Source organism: Pteropus medius, unplaced genomic scaffold, assembly GCF_902729225.1.
Source record: "Pteropus medius unplaced genomic scaffold, Ma_sr-lr_union100, whole genome shotgun sequence".
In the NCBI taxonomy this organism is placed as follows: Eukaryota; Metazoa; Chordata; class Mammalia; order Chiroptera; family Pteropodidae; genus Pteropus; species Pteropus medius.
The window spans coordinates 19,420,262-19,443,257 of NW_024351730.1; the positions used below are offsets into that span (position 1 = coordinate 19,420,262).

The window sequence follows — 22,996 nt, forward strand, 5'->3', positions numbered from 1 at the left end:
AGCAGTGTTGTCTGTCATGGGTAAAAATAGCGAATGCTTTGCCAGTAGGTACTTATCTGCTTAAACTGGATTATTCTAAAATGGCAAGTATGTAGTAGGGACAGAAAGGTGATCAGGAGGTCATCAGAGATACTTAGCAGCAATGGCAGATGTTTGTGGAGTGGACAATATTTTGTATGTTCAGGGTCAGCAAATCACTTTAGATAATGTGAAAGAAAGCCTACTCTCCTCATATTTAAGGGGAGAGTTGTCAGATCACGCTTATTTGCATCTTGAACTCAATGACAATATACATAGTAAAACATACCAGACACAATTTGCTAGAGACCATACATGACATTTACATTTTGGAGGTAGAGATGATTGTTGCATTACATGTTAGTTTTGGATTTAATCCAGTCTCGATAAAGAGTCACTTTTGTATAAATCCCAGGCTTGTTTTCTTTTCCACAGTCCATTCCCCAGCTTACTATTCCAATAACATACCAGATGTTTCCATCACATGCTATAACCAGAGGTCCCCCAGAATCACCCTGGAGAAGAAGAAAAAATATTGTCAAAGTAATAAATAAAGGGATGTCAGAATAAGAGTTAATCAGCACCTGAATGTCTAATAAATTCATATTTGAATTGCAGTATGTAAAACTAATTTTATTTTTGCTATTAGTATTAATATGATAATTATATTTATTACTTATTATCTCTGTTATTATCTTATTTTCTCTGCTTATCTCTATTAATATCTTCACCTAAAAGATAGTGTGAATAAAGCTAAGGTTTCAATTTTATCCTTGTACAGTTTTTAGTTTTGCTCTATATAAACAGAGAGTGCAAACTGAACCTAAGTTAGGCATACAATTCTTGTATAAATGATGACTTGAGGCTCAACTAAATGCCACCTCCTTCATGAAGCCTCTCCTAACTCCGTTAGGTAGAAAATAATCTCTTGCTTTGAGTTTGGCTCTCACCTTGTTCCACTCATACCAGTTGATAGGAAGATAATGCTGTATCATTATGCAGCAGTTGGTTTGAGAGGAGGAAGGTATTGAAAGGGCACTCCAAGCCAATGTGCATCATTTATCACTCAAAGGATCTTGCTCCAAACCAAGGTGGAATCCGTAGCCCTGGTGAGCTGGTTGGAAGTGTATGAATCAGGAGGACTTCTCTGATATCTTTAACCAAAGGTTTGGACAACTGATCTACAATTTTATCTTTTAGCAATGAACCTATTCATTCAAAAGAAGTATTATGTGGGAGCCCCTTACAGACTTTTTTTTTTTTTTAAATAAGAGAGATAATCCTGTTTGAAGCAAGTGTGGTGTCTAGTCTTGTGTCTTTAGCTCTCTTCCTTTCACATGCTTCTTAGTACACCTCAGTGCTCAGTAGACAGAGTGTGAAAACCCTGGTTTACCAAAAGCTATTCTCTTCAACTCTAATCAGAATCCTAACTTGCAGCTGGTGATAATTCTTACATATGGATCTGGACAATAATAGGGTGTTAAATGAAGAGTATTTATTATGATTCTTCCATTTCCTCTTTTTATACTCTCCTCTCTCCTTCACAACTTAATTTTATAAAGTGCCATGAAATGACATTGGTCTATGGTTAGTAAGTTCATCTTTATTCAACGAATCCATTTTTGTAGATTTGAATCCATCCTTACCTCACAGGCATCACGTTTTCCTGATAAGAATCCAGCACAAATCATTCCTGATGACACAGCACCACCATATACATTAACTTGATTACATATATCATTACTTATGATCTCTATTTCAACTTGTCGCAGAGTATTGGGAAAGGGACCTAAAGAAGAAATAAATAGATGAAGAATTTACACATTTCTGCTTATGATAGTTAATTGCATCTTGCAAAGGATAGATCAATGATAAAACATATGTCTGGAAGTTGTAAGACTCTGATCATATTCAAGTTATATTTCTTGGATGACTTCTGTGTAACAGGTTCGAAGACAATTGAGAGGATGAAGGAGGGCAGTGTTTTTAATTTGATCAACAAGTCAGGGTAATTCTGTGCTAAGGACTCTGGTTTTGGAGGCAGCAGATATGAATTTGTACATTTTGTACAATTTATATGCTATTTGGCCTTGGACAAGTTACTTAATCCTACTAAGCATCACTTTACTCATCTGTAAAAAGGAGAAAATAATACCTCTCATATATTTATTGTGAAGGTTAAAAAGTAATGAACAATCAGTTATGACAGTACCTTGCCCCATTAAAGATTTCAGTCAGTGGAAGCTATTGGAGAAATAGGGTTATATATAAAACCATCATGGTCTAAAAGCTGCACTTCAGTGTTAATGATAAATGATGATTGCGAGAACTTTTTTAAAAGAAAATTTATGTTTCTAGGGATTTTGTTATTCATCATAAATAAATCTAATTCTCTGTTTATAACTAGTAAATTAACTTACCTAGGATTTACCATCTTGCTGAAAAACTAAGCCTGACTCCTCTATAGTCACTGAAAATTCTCTAGTGAGTTTCTTCACCTCAGTTATCATTTGTAAGCATGGGAGGGGCATTGTATGACAATTCTCTCTTCACTTCATTTTTAAATCTGGTTGAAATGCTTCCAGTGAGAGAATTTCTTCACCATCTGCTCTTTATACATATTTTTAAACAATCTCAACTATTTATTTGTGTAGGTGCCCAGCAATATTCAATACTATCTCTTTTGTAGTCTTTAATTGGCAGTTAAAATGTATAGGTATTCCCAGGCTTTACTCAGCTGTATTTCAACTACTTTTAATTTCTGTATGTCTATTTTTTTAATTTAGCTCATTGGTCTAAGATACTTAGTTTTAAATTTCAATTGCTTTTAGTTCTTTAATTTCAGCTTTTAAAAAGTCAATTTAAATGCTTAACAATATAATAAGCTATTTTACTATTCCAAACTATTCAAGATAGAAACTATCCAGAATAGAATGCTTTTGTTTTACAAGCTGTCTGGTAATAAGATTTCTAATTAGATATAATGGGATAGATCTTGGGAGGTAGGAGAAGAAAACCCAATAGTCCTTATTTCAGTTTCAAAATGCAGGAAAAAACCATAGTCAAATATCTATTACTTAATCTTGGACTGATGTCTAACAAATTCATGATGTTATTCATGAACTTCTTGCAACTTCTTACAGTAGACAGACCAATACTCAGTAATCTAAACACTATTGGACATTAAATAATTCATGAAAATGTCCCAAATCACTCCCAAACTACTACTCTGAGAGAGAGTGATATTAAGTTTAATTAGATTCTAGAGGAAGTACAATGATTCTGCCCTAGTGGTTGATGTTATCTGTTTCTATCCAACCCATAAGTGGTTTTTCTAATCCCAAAGGGTTTAATTCCTCTTCATACTCATCACCATTGCCTATAAAACAAAGCAGATCCCTCAGAGATAAGGAAAAGAACTCTTGGACTGTAACAAAAGCATATAAACCTGGACCCAATGTCAGAATTTTGGAATGCATATTGAAGGGAAGTAGACTTCTATATAAATCAATTGATGAAGACTCAGTAGATAAAAGCTATACTTTGAACAAGTACATAAATAAGACTATAACTTCATAGTAAGAGCCTGGAACAAGAATCCAAAGGGCAGATTAAACTATATGTAAAAAAGTAGCACCAAGAGACATAGGAGACTCATATTAGGATCTAAAGGTCTATCTGTAGTTATTGTGTATTATTAAGTGTAGTAAAATGTCATATTTATCAACTTTATAAAAATCACTAGCTCAAAAACTATTCCATAGATACATGGATCAGAAGCCCTCTGTTTAATATTTAGTGTCAGAAATGACATTCAAATTGCTTGCTTAAGGCTATTTCTGTTTAGTTGCATGAGACATTGCAGAAGATTATCTTTGCTATTGCTTCCAAGTCACATACTTTAAGAATCATGCAACCATAGCAGAATCTCTATAGTTTCTGAAATAACTTATAAAGAAAATAATAAACTTGATATGGTATAATATATAATAATAATATATAATAATAATAGCCAAAGTTTTCATAATTCACCATATCTGGGTTTTTGTTTGTTGTTTTTGCCATATTTTTCATAGGATATATTGATTTTATATCTTAACCTCTTATTTTCTATATTTTGATTTAGTATCTTATTTTATATGTCCATTCAAATGAAGGGTTTCATTTTTTTGCTTGAATTTTTTTACTGAGATACTCACCATTTGCTTTTAAAGCTCCCCATCCAGTGGCAAACACTTTACTCTTAGGTAAGACTTCAAAATTAGCATCTGGGAGACAGACTCTGTGTACTTCATCAGAAAATAGGACAGAAGTGGAGAGCTTCACCACAGCGATGTCGTCATCATGCTTATGGGCAGCATAGTTTTCATGAACGATAATTAACTGCACCTTTCTTCTCATTAGTGGAGGGCTTAGAGTTGTTCCAAAACTAGCCGTCCAGAGTTTGGGGTTTTTGTAACTGATCACAGATTAAAAGGATTATAGTTGGTTCATTTATGATCTAAAGTTGTCCAGGACTCTGGATGAGCATTGGACATAAGGGTTAGAGAAGGGCAAATTGTTTAAGATGATAGTTGATTGGGATCTTCCCACATTCTTGTTTGAAGTTCTCCTCTAGGGCTGCTTTACTTTAATTTAGCTGGTGACAATCCCCCTCCCCCCGCCCCACCCCCCGCCATTCTAATGTAGCTTAAATTACTCTCTTCCAGAGGGAGTTGATATTTTTTTTTTAAAGAAAGCAATACATTATAAAAGTAATACATATTAGTTGAAGAAAATATAAATAAATAAAAATTAGACATGTACCCACATATATACACACATACACACTTATATCCCTGAATAGTTATATAAATGTAGGTATGCATAGTTATGTAGAGAGAAGGGGAGGAAGGCAGAGGGAGAGGTAAGGGAGGGAGAGAGGATGGGAGAGACAGAGACAGAGAAAGAGAGAGAGAGAAGAAGGGAGATGGTAAAATTAGAGCTATGCTTTATATATTGTTTTCTCATCCTTTTAGGTTAAAATTTTATCTAGAATATTTTCCCATTTTATATTCCACTAGAGTTACTGTGTCACTTTATAGTCTCTAAATGTCCCGTATGTTAAATCTTCAAAAAGCATATAAAAAATAAAAGCACAGCACCGAAGTTATTCATGTGGGATAATCAGATGTAAGTTTGTGAGTTGGGATTCTATTGGCAAAGTTTTAAAAAATTCACAATGTATCTCAGGAAAACTGGTGCATTTGTTTAAAATTTGACAGTGTTGGCTTGTTCTTAAAGTTGAGATTGTTGGAGAATATATATTCATTTGGAACTGGAGATTCTCTATCTAATATTTTCTACTATTTCTCAGTAATTGTTTCTTTTTTCTAAGCCTGACAGACAATCACGAGTACCACTGGGGGGCCTAAGATGATTAACAACAAAGGGATGAGAATTACGGGAAGTGAATGTGAGAAAAACAGGTGAAATTTCTGAGCTTATTGATACAGACCAAGGACTTACGTGTCAAAGCAGTGAGCAGCAGTCAGGAGCCACTCCTCACTTATCAGAGATGCCCCACAGAAATGGATGCCATCCATTTGCAGGCTGGCTTGCCATGGCCAATCAGCTTTCCTTGCAACATATCCATCAGCAATTCTTTCCATGGTTGGAGACTCCCTTCCTAAACCACAACCTGTCGCAAGAGAATAGATGGTTATTTCCAGTTATAAATGTGTGTGGGTATGTCTGGCACATAGTTAAAGATAAAAACATTTTTAGGTTTGCCTTGCCTTAAAAAATAATCAAAATCATATGATAGAATGATTATTCACATTGAAAACAGATTCAATTTAAAAAATAAAATCTTTAAAACCCCCCTGATGTATTTAAAGCGATTTCATTTAATTTTTTTAAATGTTTTTCTGAGTCATGTTCTTATATGCAGCAGTTTTGTCTCAGTAATGTTTGACAATTTTGAGTGTGAAATGTATGGAAAAATACCATTTGTACTATTGCAGAAAAATACCATTTGTACTATTTTAAAACACTTTTCTAGTATTACAACTATCACATTACTATAGTATAAATGTCACATTCACATATTAAAGTTGGTAGGTGCTATTTAATTCTAAGCAGAATTTTCTACTTTAACAAAGCGAGCCAAATAAAATAAATAAGATAAATTGAAAGGGAAATGTGAAAAGAAGTCATCAGTGAAACTTTCTGTAAGGAAGAGCAAGTTATTTCCAAGGAGTCCATATAATATTTCCAACTATTAGTAGTAATTTATTTTTTCCTTGAGGAGAATTAAATCATGTATCCATTTGGAGATATTATATACTTTTGGGAAATAGTAAACATGGGCACAGAGAAACTCTAAAAGTGTTTCGAATTTTATTACTTGATTTATAAACATCTCAGTGACATTCTTGAACTTACAGCTGTTCAAAATATGCTCTGCTTGTACTTCATTCATATCTGGAAAAAAAACAAAATGATTGCTCAGCAATAAAACAATTATAATTTAAAATATATACCTACATGACATGAGTATTTCTAATTTGAAGAAACCAAATTCATCAGAAAATTCTTAATTAAAAGCAATAAAATAAAATCCTACAAAAGGAGAGGGCTAGATATAAATTACTCTTCTAACTATTGTTTGTGGACTCTAGGAAAATACAGGTTCATGATTATAAAATCACATGCATAGAGAAAGATATTGTTTGCATATAATTAATTCATGCCATACCAATTTATTAAAATATAAGTTAAACAGAAGAGGGTTTAGGACCACTTTTACATGTGTACTACCACATGTGTGAATACCCTTTCCTTCTGTCCTCATTCACACAGTAGTGTTATGGTAAAGGCATTCAAAACCATCCTAGATACCTGTCCACAGACACTCCCTGTAAAATCAAACCCCACCAATGTACTAATAAATCCTCAAAACATGTTAGTCATTTTTTTCATAAAGTAATAGAAAAAAGCATTATCAGTGGCTATTCCTCAAAATTATATGAATTGTTTCTTATGCCAGCTAGTATAATAAGCAGTCTAGACCCACATTTTGTTAATGAAAGTTAGTGTGAAGTTTTAGTAAGCCTGAGAATTAATGAGTCTTTAATGTAGGTCAGACTCTAAAGAGAAACAGAATTCATCGCAGGGAACTATGCTTAGTAGTTTATTAGAGTAAATCTCTTAGAATTAGATTTTGCCAATAATAACAATCCCCTAATGGCTTCCCTGGCCTTTAGAATAAACACAAACTTCCTACCTGTAGCTGCATGACATGGTCCCCATTCATGTCTTTGTTCTCATGGTGAACTGCTCTTGCTCTTAGTCACAATGCAACAGCTACCTTGGCTTTCTTGTTTTTTGACTGTGCCAAGGTGTTCCTGCCTTTTCTTTATTCTAGCTTCTCCTTCTGCCAGGAATGCTCTTCCACTGGCCTTTTTTATGGTTGGTTCCCCATTGTCATTCAGATCCCAGATTAAAAATTCCCTCCTCAGAGAGGTCTTCCATGATAACCAAATCTAAATTAGCTTTTCACTCTCTATTTTTTGCATGGAGTTTCATATTATTGGATATTGTCTTGTTTAACGTATCATTATCTTTCTTACCCCAGTTAGAATGATAGCTTTATCAAGACAGAGAATTTGGTTCCTGGCACAAATAGATTCTCAATAAATACTTGCTAAATGAGTAAATGGGCAGTAATTATAACTAATAATGTATTGAGTTTTATTTACCAGGGATTGTAACAAACATTTCACATTACTTATTATATTATCACAATAATATTATGAGGCAAACTATTAAGAACACGATTTAAATAGTTCTTGAGGTCAAAAGCTTGTACTGCAACCATTTCACTGTAAGATCAGTTATAGTTTAGTGTCACCCTCTGTAGGTTATGGATCAGTGAGAGAGAGAGGTTAGTTCACAGCTAATCACAACTTAGATTAATTACTATCTATTCAGAAACTATTGATAAACTGTTATGATGCTATATCTCATATATGAACATTATCTAACAGATGTATTCTATCTGCAGGATAAAAGAGGTTGAATAATTCTAGTTCTAGAACAAGATTAGACAAAAATAGACTCACGTTTCACATTTCCTTGATTTGTTTCTATAAATACAATGAAATACTCTGAAAATTATCTATCAGATAATAATAAAAGAACTCTGAAATCTTGAAGGAAGAAAGCAGAATGGCTAGAGACTTCAGAATTTGAGGAGAGTTTCCTGGGTTTTCTCTATCTCATATATACTATGCACTGGGGACTGAGAAAGTCCTAGAATTTGGAACTACCAATAAGCATAGAAGGAGAAAAAGATAAGAAACATCTTTTCTCTCTATCCAAATACTAGGAAAGAGAAAGTGAAACAAAGGCATATTAGGAAGCCCAAACCTTCTGCTTCACAACCCAGGGCTGGCAATCCATTCTGTCAGCAGTAGTGACAGCAGAGAACCCTTGATCATTCCAGTATCCACTTCCCAACCAGCTGGAAAACTGATATATCCATAGTTATATCAATCTGCATCCACTCAGTGACATAAGTGGGCCCAGGCCCACTGCATAGACCATATCCTGGGTCATAATCTTCTGCACATTTAAAAGAAATTAAATTAGACAAAATATGTTCTCTGTTTATAATGGAGTCAAACTAGGAATCCATAACATAAAGATAATGGAAAAATCTCCAAACACTTGGAAATCAAACAATACATTGCTAAATTATCTATAGATTCAAGAGGAAGTCTGAAAGAAAATAGAAATTACATAGAATAGAGTAAATATTAAAATACAATATAGCAAGTATTGTGAGATGCAGATAAAGCTTTATAGAGAGGATAACTTGCAGCATTAAATGCTTACATTAGAAAAGAGAAATGATCTCAAATCAATACTTCCAGTTCTTACCTAAAGAAACTAGAAAAAGAAGAGCAAAATAAACTTAAAGTAAGGAAGAAAGACATAATGATGAGAAAAATCAACCAAGGTCAAAATTTTGATCAATAAAATTGAAAACAGAAAAATAACATAGAAAAATTAATAAAACAAAAAAATACTGGTTGTATGAAAAAAATCAATGAGACTGATAAACTTCTGAAAAGAATGACAAAAAGGTAAAAGTAGAGAAGACATAAATCACCAATATTAGGAATGAAATGAGGGGTTATCACAAAAGAGTGGAGCCCTTAAAGGTTAGTAAAATAATACTGTGAAGAGCTTTATATTCTTAGAAAAATAAAAAAATTTCTTGGAAAACCAAAAACTACCAAAACTCAGCAAAGATGATGAAGACAACCTGAATAGTCTTACTACTAAAGAAGTCAAAGTTTTAACAACAAAAAACATCTATCAAAAACAGAATCCTCAGGCCGAGATGGCATCACTCAAGAATTTTGCAAAACATAAGAATTAACACCAATTTACACAATCTCTTCCAGAAATTAGAAGAAAAGGAAACATTTCCTAATTCATTTGATGAGGCTAGTATTTCCTAATTCATTTGATGACGCTAAGACTAACTCAACAAGAAAAGAAAACATATCTGTCATGAAGTTAGATGCAAAATTCTCAACAAAATTTTAGCCAATTGAATCCAATGATGTATAAAAAATAATAATATACAATGATGAATGGGGCTTATTCCAGATTTGAAAGTCTGGTTCAATATTTGAAAATCAATTAATCTACCACCTCAACAGACAAAAACACTTTTATGATGATGTAGACTGACGGAGAAAATGCATTCAACAAAATTTGATACCTAAGTTGGCCAAAATTTAAAAATTGAAAGAGAGCAAGTATTGGTGAGAATTGGGAGAAATTAATACCCTCATACATTGCTGGTAGGAATGAAATATAGTGCAGCTACCATGGAAAACAGTTTGACAGTTTCTTGACAAGTTAGACATAGAATTACCATATTTTCCAGCATTTTCACTCCTAGATAAATATCCAACAATAGTGAAAACAGGCATTCAAACAAATACTTGTACGCTAATATTTATAGTAGCAGTATTTATAATTTCCCAACAATGGAAACAGCACAAATGTTCATCAACTGATGAACAGGTAAACAAAATGTTGTGTTTTCATATAGTGATGTATTATTCAGTCATAAAAAATAATGAAGTACTGATACATCCTACAATATGAAGGAACTTTGAAAATATTATTGTAAGTGAAAGAAGCCGGATACAAAAAGTCAGATATTATCTGATTCCATTTGTATGAAACCTCTAGAATAGATAAATCCATAGAGAGAGAAAGTCAGTGCTTTTTAGAGACTGGGGGAAGGTGGAATGAGGAGTGACCACTTAATGGGTATAGGATTTTCTTTTGAGATGGTACAGATGTCTTGAAACTAGGAAGAGGTGATAGTTGCACAACATAGTGTACTAAATACCACTGAATTGAACACTTTAAAATCATTAAAGTTTATATCATTATGCAAATTTTACTTCAGTAAAAAAATGCAACACTTATTTATGATAAAAACTTAGTTTAAGAATAAAAGGATACTTCCTCAACTTCTTGAAGAGCATTTACAAAAAAAAACCTATATCTAACATCATACTTAAAGATGGAAGACTGAATGCTTTCTCTTTATGATTGGAGAGAAGGCAAAAATGTCCGCTGTCATCTCTCTTATTTAACATTGTACTACATAAGGTAATAAAAACACATAAATGTTGCCCCAATAAATTTAATAAAATTAAAAAAAAACTGTTTTCTATATTAAAAAATTTCCAGATTGTGATGCTGTCTGATTATTTTTATTGTTTAAAGAATTTGTATGTATTAAATCAAACATTAAAAAGTAAAAAATCACATGAAAGGCATTTATATTTCAGAGAACTAAAATTGTCTCTATTTGTAGACAACATAATTGTCACCATAGAAAACTCCAAGGGATCTACAAAAATAAATTCTTAAAACTAATAAGCAAGTTCAGAAATGTTGCAGGATTCAAGACCAATACAAAATTATCAATTGCATTTCTATGTACTGAAGACAAACAAGTGGAAATAAAAATTTAAGACCACAATATTTATAATTTCTCCAAAAAACCCTCAAATATTCAGTTAAATATAACAAAAATGTATAGGATTCAAATTCTAAGGGTTAGAAAATACTAATACTTGGACGTGGTTCCAGAGTGTGGCGGTTAGCACATCTGCTTTACACGCAGAAGATCCTGGATTCACACCCCAGCCATGTTCCGTGGTCTACAGCCATGCCACCCTGAACAAGCTCCACGTCTGATCTCGGAAGCTAAGCAGGGTTGGTCTTGGTTAGAACTTGGATGGAAGACCATCTAGGAAGACCAGGTGCTGTAGGCATAAATAATAATAAATTTTTAAAAAAAATACCGATACTTAACATAGTAAAGATATTAATTCTTCTCAAATCGATCTATAGGTTTAGCAAAATTTCTATCGAAATCTTGGCTAGTTTCCTGTAGACACAGACAAGATTATTCTAAAATTTATGAAGAAAGAAACTAGAGTATTCAATACAATTTTGATAAAGACAAATGAAGTGGGAGAAATCATTCTTCCCTATGTGAAGTCTTGCTATATAGCTGCAGTAATAAGAAAGTGATTTGGGGAGGATAGAAAAATCAATGAAACAGAATGGAGAATCCACAAATAGATCTACATAAAAATTTCCAATTAATTTTTGACAAAGGAGCAAAAGGAATTCAATTGAGAATGGATGGACTTTTCAATAAAGAGTGCAATTGGATATCCGTTAGCAAAAAAAAAAAAAATTAAATTAAAAAGAGCCTCTATCTAAACTTCACAGCCTATATAAAACTTAGCTCAAAATGTATTATAGATCATAATATAAAACTATAAAATATATAGAAATAATCATAAAATATCTGAAAAGTATAAGTAAAATATATAAAATTGTGACACATATAAAATAACATAGGAGAAAATTGTTAGGGACCCAAAACTATGGGAAATGTTAGATTTATTACAAAGACCATAATCTATAAGAGGAAAGATGGATTAATTTGATCTTATCAAAATTAAAAACTTTTACCTTGTGAAAGACTGTTTATAGGATGCAAAGAGAAATTTATAGGATGAAATATTTGCAAATTATACATCTGACAAAGGCCTTATATCTATAATAAAGGATTCTCAAACTTCCAACATTTTATTATTATTATTATTATTATTTATTATTATTTATGCCTACAGCACCTGACCTTCCTAGGTGGTCTCCCATCCAAGTACTAACCAGGCCCAACCCTGCTTAGCTTCTGAGTTCAGACATGGGGCTTCTTCAGGGTGGCATGGCCGAAGACCATGGATTACAGCTCCACTGGGGCATGAACCCAGGACTTTTCTTGAGTATAAAGCAGATGTGCTAACCGCTACACTATGGAACAACGTCCAATGACATTTTTAAAATAAAAAGCAATTACAAAAAACACTCAGCACAGACATTTCATCAAGGAGGATATACAGATGACAAATACATAAAAAGATGTTCAGTATTATTAGTTATTATAAATATACAAATTAAAGCCACAATAAGATATCTCTACACATTTATCAGAAAGGCTAAGATGAAAAATAGTGAAAATATAAATTCTGTCAATGATGCAAAGAAACTGGGTCACTCTTACATTGCTGATAAAGATGCAAAATGGTACAGCCACTCTGTAAAGTGGTTTGGTAGTTCCTTTCAAATTAAAAAAAAAAAAATCGATTTACCATGTGACACAGCAATTGAGCTCTTGGGCATTTAGAGGAATAGAGGGTTATTTTCACATAGGAACTTGTACAAAAATGTTCCTAGCACCTTCATTGTAGTAGCCAAAATCTTGAAATTAACCAGATGTTCTTCAATGGATGAATGGTTAAACAAACTGTGAAATACTATGACATACTACTCGGTAATGAAAAGGAATACAGTATAGATAGGGCAACACGGATGAACCTCAAGAAAATTATCCTGAATGAAAAAAAATGCCAATTTCAAAAGGATATAAAGTATATGATCCATTTATGTAACATTCATGAAACAAAATAATTATATAAATAGAGAATGGATTAGTGGGGTTGCCAGGGGCTATAGACGGGCACAGGGGATGAGTGTGGCTATAATGAGGTAACACGAGGAGTCACGATAAGTATAGTAGCTGTGTGTAGGTTTTCATCACATGCATGCTGAATTAACTTAAACAATTCCAAAGATCTCTTAAAAGAAAGGAAATACTATTTAGATTATCATATAATTCTCATTTCATAATTATTTTCATGTTAAACAAAGGAAGATAATCTTTGGTATTGGTTGTGTGGAAATTTGTTTATTATCAAGTAAATGGGAGACTTAAAAAGGAAAAGAGGTTTCATTTTATGGTGAAATAAAGATGTTTCTCTATAGATGAGAAGATTGTTAAAATGATGAGCTGGAACAAGGGAAGAAAAATGATATTTCTTGCCTCTAAGATAAGATAATGATGTATCTTTCTTCAACAAGCTTTCATTTAGTTTCAGCTTCTGATATAAAATGTTATCAGCTTGCGTTTTTATGGTGTGTGCATTGTTAGAAACAAACTGAAATTTAAGCAGTACATCTGTTTTCAAACCATCATTGCTTGACCTGAAAAACAAAAACACCAGAATAAATGAATGAGGTCTTAGCTGTAGTAATTATTATTTTATACCTTATTATTTAAATGTTAGTTATATCTTCAAGAAAATACAGCATAAATATTTTATACATTTTATTATCATGAAAATTTTCCCCTTTCCTTAATTATATGTGTTAATACCTGAATTACTCTCTGTAAAACTTGATCATATACAGGTAGGGGAGAGTAACTGAGAGTTCTAGAATTTTTTTCTTCTGGAAAAATAAAGTGGAAGCACTTGTTAAATCCATCAACTCTGTGGTTACATGTGTGTATATATATTTTTAAAATTCATAATATATGTTGTTTAAAATTTAAGTAAAATTGAGAAGAGTTTTTAATGATCCTGAGAATCTTTAACTGAGATACAAGTCTTAAAGGACAACCAATAGAATATATTTCATCTCTACCTAAGTTAAGAAACTCTCCCTCTATTATAGGTCCTCTCTCTCCCCCTATTATAGGTCCTCTGTACAGGAGGAAAAACAATTAAATGTAATAATATCAAATTGTTTTTGTTCTTGATATTTCTAAGATATTTAGATCATGTGTACAAAGTGAATAATTGAAGAATAAATAATACAAAGTTGCTTTTTCATCATACAAATCGATTAGTTGTGATTACCTAAGGTTGACAACATGAGACTTGATATAATGACGATTTAAACTGGATCTTTGAAATATCATGTCTATCTGAGAAAAGGAAAAAAAACAACAATATATAACTTTGTTAATATGAATTTCACACATTTCAATATATCACAAAAATGCTTGTATAAAACCTGCAGTGATTCAAATAACATTTGCTTCTAAATTTGTTTACGGCTATCCACAGAAAACTCATTTGGGCATAATCCTGTAGTTATACAGGTCATCCCTACAATTGGATGTTGATGTTTGAACAATTTGTCACAAAGTCAAAGATGGCTGATACGAAGAGCTGAATTAAACTAAATATTTCAACAGCCAGTATAAAATATATATGAAGTTAGAGGCACGGAGACTTTCTTTGAAAACTTGATATATATGGACTTTTCACCCATTATCATTCAAACTCAGTTATCATCCTCAGGAATGTGATTAAAGAATCAGTATTTTAGACTTTAGGGAAAGTTTTTAGGCTTTATTTTTATCCTATGATAAATGGGTGAGAAGAGAATGTATATTTATTGGGTACTTCTTTAAAATGAATATAATCAAGAAAAATGCATGAAATGATTACTTAGAATAAAATTAGACTATATATGCCATTTATGTGTCATTTTAGACTTCTAATATAGGATAATTTCTCTGGAATATAAATTCCTAGAAGAAATTGTTTCTTACTAAAACCACAGCTTGTAACAGAGTCTGTGGTTTTATAAACCTAGTTATTACTAGTGATTCATCAACCTGGCTTCTCATAAGAAAAGACTGATCATATGCCAAACCTTAAGTAAATCTGAGTCTTGATTCATTATTTCCACAAATCAGAAGAGAAGAGCTACCAAATTGTGAAATGGGTGTATGTTAAACAGTACTTTTCATTCATCTGATTTGATTTGTGACATTTTCTCTGGTGAAGTACCATGTCACATCATATTGGATAGGTTGGTAGCATAAGTTTATTGAGAAATCAATACTTATTTAAAAACGAATGACCATGTGTTTTCCTTCTACCTGAATATGAAGAAAAATTTGTCTTTTCATGAAATAGGTTTTTTACACACATGTACATTTATATGACAAAACTAATACATATTCATCGTAAAAAGTTATAAAAAGCAAGCAATACAGCAAACTATAATAAAAAACATTGAAATAATTTCAAAATCACTGTATAGAGAACCTGCTATTTATACTTTTTAGTATATGTACTTCTGGATTTTTTACCTATATTTATATTATACGTAATATTTATATTTTATATAATTACTATGTTTTCTGCCTTTCTCCTTCCATTCTCTTTTCAATTTCATTATTTTTTGTTTTTTCTCTTTAAATCACAGCTTTGTGAACCATGTATTGCTCATGGCAATTGAGCATATAAATAGTCTAAATTATCAAACTCCATAAGAAGTCTTTAAATTTTATTTTAGGTACTGGTTTTAATCATGTCTGCTAGAAAAATGATTGCTAGAACTGTAACTTACAGCCTAAATCAGTGGTCAGCAAATTATAGCCTTTAGGAGAACTCTAGTCAGCCATTTGTTTTTGTGTGCTCATCATCTAAGAATGTTCTTCACGTTATCTTCATAGAAGAAAAAATTCAAAAGAAGAATAATGTTTTGTGGCATCTAAAAATCTTATAAAATTTAAGTGTCCATAATACAGTTTTCTTGGACCATAGCCACACTTATTTGTTGACATATCGCCCATGGCTGCAGTTGCACTATAATGACAGTTTTGCGTAATTGTAGAGGAACTATACGGCCTGCAAAGCTGAAAATATTTACTATCTGGTATTTTACAGAAAAAAAATTGCCAAATCCTCGTCTAAATTACTGTACTTCTTTATGTTGTCGTCATTTATGCTCTAGAGCAGGGATCTCCAAAGTGGACCTGAGTCTCTCTCCTTGTTTGTACAGTTAACTATACAAATCCTATATGGCAGGGATCTCCAACCCCCTGGATGTGGACTGGTACCAGTCTGTGGCCTGTCAGGAACCAGGTCACACAGCAGGGGGTGAGCTGCGGGTGAGCTAACAAAGCTTCATCTATATTTGCAGCCGCTCTCCATTGCTAACATCACTGTCTCAGCTCCACCTCAGATCATCAGGCTTTAGATTCTCATAGGACCACCGGTCCCTGGTACCAAAAAGGTTGGGGACCGCTGTCTAGAGGACAGGGCCAATACTAGTAAATTGGCCATTTATTTACTAGTCATCTCCTCGATGAGTATTTTTATGGTCCTGCCATGTGGCAGACACTGTGACAGGACCAGGATTATAAGAATAAGTAGACTTAGCCCCTCAAAAATCTACAGGAACATAGACATATAAAATAATGATGTTGTAGGATGGTAAGTGCTCTAGCAGAGGTGTATGAAAAGTTCTGTGAGATTACAGAAAACAGATGCTAACATTTATTTAGATATTACTTTTTGTACATTTTATTCACAACATTAACTGATTCTCAGAATAACTCAGACAGGGGGAGTGAGATTATCCCTATTTTGTAGTTGAAACCTTGAGGGGTTAGTACATTTTGCAAAGTCGATCAGCTGACAAAGAGTAAAATTGAGATATGAATTTAGATGTCCTAACTTCAAAACTTAAACTGTTTCTAATTTAATATATCACTTCCTGTAACAAAATATTCTATAACTTGTCCTGATTTTTTTTCCTAATCAAAATTTTTTAGTACGTATTTTTGAAAAGACAAGCCAACCTCACTTATTTGCATCTTTCAATTCATTTCATCAGCTTCTGCTTTTATTTGGAAAATAGCTAATGAAATATTTCTGAACCTGGCAAGAATAATCTGTCATCTTTGATCATGCTAAGCTTAGTAGAAGCTGTACAACTGCAATCTTCAGTGGTAGTCTGTATGTTTCTATGGTATATTTTCAGGAATAAATGTTTAGTAGAGTTGCCTAGTGAGAAATGTATCAGGGTTATACACACAGTAGGTGCTTAATAAATGATTTCTGGTAATGTTGTTGGTGCCTGAATGATTAAATCATGTTTCCAGCTATCCTCTCTCCCTCCTTCCCTCCCTCTCTCCCTCTCTCTCTCTCTTTCTCCCCCACCCTGGCTCTCCCCCACCTCCCTCCCTCCATATATGTTTGTATTCAAACTATTTATTTTTTTGTTTGGCTTACGTTGTTCCGTCTCTGGTGCAATTATCCTTTGTCCAACGTATTTTCCCATTTTTCCTGAGATAATATTGGTTAGAGTTGTCAGGATTAGCAAATAAAAATACAGTTAATGTTTAATTTCAGATAAACAATATATGATTTTTTTTAGTATAAGCATGTTTAAAATATTGAATAAGTATATTTTCTGGAGGATCTGAAATTAAAATTTAACTGAGGATTCTGTATTTTATCTGGCAAAGCTCACATAGATGCAATTTGGCGTGTTCTCAACTCTCTTCCTACTTTTTTTGAACCTTCTTCCTAATAGTATTGTCAGGGTAGAAATGATGCCAGTAAAGTTTAGACTTACTTCATTTTTGATTTTTTGTTCCAGGTCAGTCCTAAATTTTGAGTGTTCTACTGAAAAATCAGGATTATATTCAATACTGGGGATCCGAAAGGAGATTTGGTAATAGTGAAATTTCCGATCTGGAAGGGATAACAAAAATGGTTGGTTTCTTCTTAGTTCATATAAGTTGTATAAATATCAGAAATAGAGGGGATGACATGTAAAAAAGTTCTATAAGTGATGAACTTCTGAGAATTAAACATTCAGTAGCTATTGCTAGTACTGCCTTCTTCCTTTTTTAAGATCACACATTCTCATAGTCATGTGCTAGTCACTTGTGTCCTGACACAATAAGTTGACTTTGAAGTTAGAATTGCTCCTAAAGTAATTTTTTATTTTCAGTACATTAAGTATTGTTAAACCATAAAATAACATAAGATATAAATCTATTGCATTGCTCAAGAGGTACTATTGTGTGCACCAAGTCAAATTATAAATGCCAGAAGCAAATTTATGCATAAAGGATTATTATTTCCCTGATAAAGATAAATTTATGCAAATTAATATTACATCATGCAAAATATGTGTACACTTATACAAATTGTTGCAAATGAAAATTGAATTCTAAAATATTAGAAAATATTAAGGTTGAGTGTATATTCAAATTTTTATAATAATACAATGAGATTGATTCTTACCAAATGCCAAAAAATAAACAAGGAGACCGATGATTATTGCTAGAACCAGCACAACAGCTGTGATAATAAGGGCAATCATCCATGGTTTCAATGAACTTGTTCTTCTACCTAGTATTGATGGCCTTTTGAGAGAGAGTTGTATATTAAAAACAAACAGAAATTAAACACTAGAATCTCGGCTTCACATGGTTTTGATACAGAATGTTTTTTCTGGAATTCATGGTTAGCTCATATTGCATTTGGTAACATTTGAATATATTTTTCTATAAAAAATTGGAAAAATACTGTCAATTGACATTTGACTTTATATTTTGACTTTAAAAAGTCAGAATTATACTACAACTGATGACTATTTCTTATATTTCTTAGTCTATTATACTAGATGTTCTAAAATGTTTTTTCTTTGTAAATGAATTAATACCATATATTTGGTTCATATGTTTCAAATCACAGCCTCAAAGAGTGAGGGCATCTGGGTCACTGTTGTCATTCTAGCATGAACAGATAGAGGCTCAGAGTGATTGCTAAAATTTCAAGTTGTATACTGTGGGAGCTAGAACCAGGACTTGGGCTATTAGGGCTCTTTTCACACATCTATACTTAAATCCATAATCCCCATTTGTAAGACAAGTATCTGTAATACATATGAAGTATATTTAAAATAGGACAGGTTGACTAAAAGAAAACAGAACAGAATGATAAGGAAGAAGTAATAAGTAATAAGCAAACCAAGAAAAGATCATTAATATAATAAACAAAGAAATAAGTGTGATAGCTCAGGACTTTGGACGCAGGAACTCGGTGGCGTGAAAACCACTGGTGGTATATGATGAATATCTATTTCATAGGATTATAAGATTTCAAACCTGTGATTTTTATAGATGACATTGCATAGGATAAGAGCATATTTATTTGAGTAAATAATGAATCAATTTAAAGAAAAATATTAAGACAATATTAATAGCATGCAGATATGGAAAAAAAGTATAAAAGTGGTATTCAAAGGACTGACATTTGGAAAACTTTTGTGGAATTAGGGAAATGTGATAAAGCCTTGTCCCCATCCCAGTATATTGGGCCCACAGTCTCAAAACCAAACCTGAGTGGAGGCAGGCTAAAGTGAGACAAACATGGGTTGTCTAGGAATACCTAATCCACGAAAGAACTGGACAGAAATATGATTCTGAAAGTTAAAGGGTACTGGTTCTTATTCTGTTAAAATTATACATGTGAAAAGGAGAAGAAATTATATTCCCTGGGATTGGTAGCAGGTGGTGTTAAAGTGGAAAGTAAGCCCTAGCTAAATAAATGAAAATATAACGGAGGTGTGCCTTTTGGCATCAATGATTTGGAAAGGGTAATAATGCTCTTATATCTTTGTATCTTGTCAAAGAATCTAGAGGCAGTTTCCCCACACCAGAAGCTACAATCTGAGCTCTGATAACTACCTCAAGTAGTACTAATTCTGAGTTCTACTGTGTTTCTGGAAGGATCTAAAGTTACTCTGGACTACTACTCTTTGGTTGGTGTCAAGACAAAAGTATCTACAACAATCTGCAAATATGTAAAGTATCTTTAAAACAGCTAGGATCCACTGGGGCACAGGGAAGAACCGATGAACATATTCATCACCTTATCAATGAAGATCACCGGCAATTGTGAACTCATTCAGTTGACATTTACCGAGTTTCTTCTGTGTGCCAAACACTTTCTGCTCAAGATTCGAAAAAATGAATAAAATAGTCTCCCATCTTCTAGGATACATAATCTAGAGACGTATTAAGTAACTATTATAATACAAGTGACAAATGTCATAATGGAATTATACCCAATATACTATGAGAGATAAGTGGGTACAAATGGTTTTGCCTTAGAAAAGTTGTCCTTTGAACTGGGGCTTGAAGGCTGGAGGAGGAATTAGCAAGGATGACATGCACCATGGGCAGAGGAAACAGCATAAACAAAGGCAAAGAGATGTGAGTCAAGGATAAGGATTTCTCAAGGACGTACTTGAAAAAGTAGAGTTTATGAATGAGGATAGAGGTGAATTTAATGTGTGTATTTATTTGTTAACAGTAGATATTTATTGAGCATTACCTTGTACAAAACACAGGGAAATACAAAAAAAAAAAAAATCTTTCTCATAAGGAATTTAGCCTTATAGAGAAGGAGCACAATGTACACAAATTGCTACCAGAGTCGCAGAGAATTTCTAAGAGAATTTTAGAGAAAGACTAATGATTTCTCTTTAGAGGAAGTAATGGCTGAAAAATAATGATAATATTTTTAAAGCTTGAAAATGCTAGACCCATCTTCTAACTAACTTCTCTCTGAATTAGATATGGAGAACCATTCCTAAAGAGGGAGCTTGTTTTGCAATAAAATTTTCATCTTCAAAAGGAACGGTTTCCCACTGAACTGTTCAACTTCTAACATCAGAAACATCATTATGACTGAATTACAGTCTTATGTATGTGCAAACCAAAATTAACTTTTAGATTGTAATAAGAATAAAAAGCATTTATTTGAGCAAAAGGAGCTGTAGCCCAGAAGACACGGATTCAGGTAGCAACCTAAATTGTGTTTTCCCAAGACAAAGGAGAGGCTGCCTTTTAGAGCAAAAGTTCCTGCCCAAGTTCCCAATTAGGTCAATTTATGTAAATGAGGCATCCAAATTGTAAAGTTCTGACTGGATGAGGCAGGTCTCAATTCGATGGCAGAAAGACAGAAACTAGGATTTCCCTGAAGGGGTTGACTCAGACGGAGTAAACGAGTGGGGCATAGAGCTGGAAGCTGAGATTTTAGTATGTTTCTTCCTGGTATACTGGATACGTAAGAAGTCCCTGTCAGCAAATGGCCACTAGGCTCTTATTATTCATAAAATTTGAGCCCTTGGTTGGTCATGGCGGGGGTCCATCTCAGCAGATAAATTCCTTCATAGGGTTCACATCAAATGAATCTTTCTCAGGGTGAACATATGGATCACGAGTGAAAATTTGTTTATTTCCTTAACCAGGAAGTCATACCTTGTAATATTTATTCTTAGATGGGTTGTATAAAAGTAAGATTTTCTTTCTAATTTTTTAGTACTAAGATAATTTTAATTTAAACATTGAATAATTTCAATGACTAATTTCAGTGGTTATTCTAGATTGGTGGACTTTCATAAATATTTGGTAAATATTTGTCTACTAAATGAAGAATGTGTCATAAGGCAGTAGGCAGCCCTAAATTAAAGATGAATTACTTCAAACATGGCAAGGGGAGGCATGAGATTAAGAAGTTACCTGGAATTAAGATATAATTACAAATTTTGTACTCAAAATTTGCTAAAGGACAATTCTCTCCCTCTTTTTCTTTCTTGGCTTCTCCCTCCTCCTAATCCTTTCAACTGAAAGCATTTAATTTTGGTCACACAATCCCAGAAAAATGACTAAGCAGGTTCATTGTAGTGCCAGAAAACCCAGCTTTAGAGAACTCTTTGACATTCAAACAAAAGAAAAGTACAAGTGACCTCACCTTTGAGGTATTCATGTCAGAGCAAAGATGAGCAGAGACGAAAGCTACCCATTCAGCAGGTCAATCCAGAAAACCTTTCACAGAGTCAAAGCATTTTGAAAAGAGTTCTCCTTTTACTCCTTTCCCTATCTTTGTTTAAATTTCGAGTTGAGTCTGTCCCCATGGCCTAATGAATAAGGCACTGGCCCCCTAAATTCTGAGTTGCTCATTATCCACACTGTCTCATGCGGAGGTACTTAAACAAAAACCTCAACAGAATAATATGAACTCTTCTTGCTCTTTTCAATGTCAGACATTTTATTTCAATGTTATGATGTTTTACCAAGGCACATCTTCAGTTCCTTTCCCCTTAGATAGCTCTCCTGATGTCTGTTATTTTTCCTGTAGCTTTTTAATTTGCTTTATATAACCAAATGTTGTCACGCAGTGATTGAAAGATGAGGAATAAAAAAATTTCTTTCTGTCACAGCAGCAGCCACATGATTTGAAGTGCTCGGGGTCTTCGAAAGAGGATATTTAGTAAAGCGATTAAGGATGTGGGTTCTGCTGCCAGCCAATCTGAGTTCCTACTCCAGCTCCCCCACTATAGGACCTTGTCAGTCATTCATCTTCTTTGTGTCCCAACTTTCTTATCTATAAAATGAGAGTAATATCCACTTTGTGTGTGTTGTACATTCTTGTACAGACTAAATGAGTTAATATATGTAAGAGCACTTAGAACAATAACTAAAACATGGTAAGGACTTAGGAATTTGAGTTATTTTAGTATTTTTATTTTGCAAAGCAACAGAGAAAGCATACCACAGAATACATAAATAGAGTGGAATGAGCTGATGGAAAGTGTCTGCTGCATGGTAGATATACTGCTCTTGAAAGAAAGAGATGGGGACTTATGCCCAGGACCTTGGAACCTGAGTGGCAACACTGGGCTCAAACTACACACAGATTGGGAAGCAGTTTAG

At 33.1% G+C, this 22,996-nt stretch overlaps 1 protein-coding gene and 1 pseudogene across 1 annotated transcript; both read right to left on the reverse strand.

The window, feature by feature from the left end:
• Nucleotides 1-234: 234 nt before the first annotated feature.
• On the reverse strand, nucleotides 235-18,639 carry LOC120587956 (transmembrane protease serine 11G-like; the record flags this gene model as incomplete). Its single annotated transcript, XM_039844960.1, has 9 exons — nucleotides 235-533; nucleotides 1,665-1,807; nucleotides 4,218-4,477; nucleotides 5,527-5,698; nucleotides 6,445-6,483; nucleotides 13,499-13,659; nucleotides 14,316-14,383; nucleotides 17,839-17,957; nucleotides 18,516-18,639. Coding segments are annotated over 9 exons (1,248 nt in total), but the record flags the coding sequence as incomplete, so codon positions are not given.
• Nucleotides 12,240-12,355, reverse strand: LOC120588610 (uncharacterized; annotated as a pseudogene).
• Nucleotides 18,640-22,996: the final 4,357 nt, after the last annotated feature.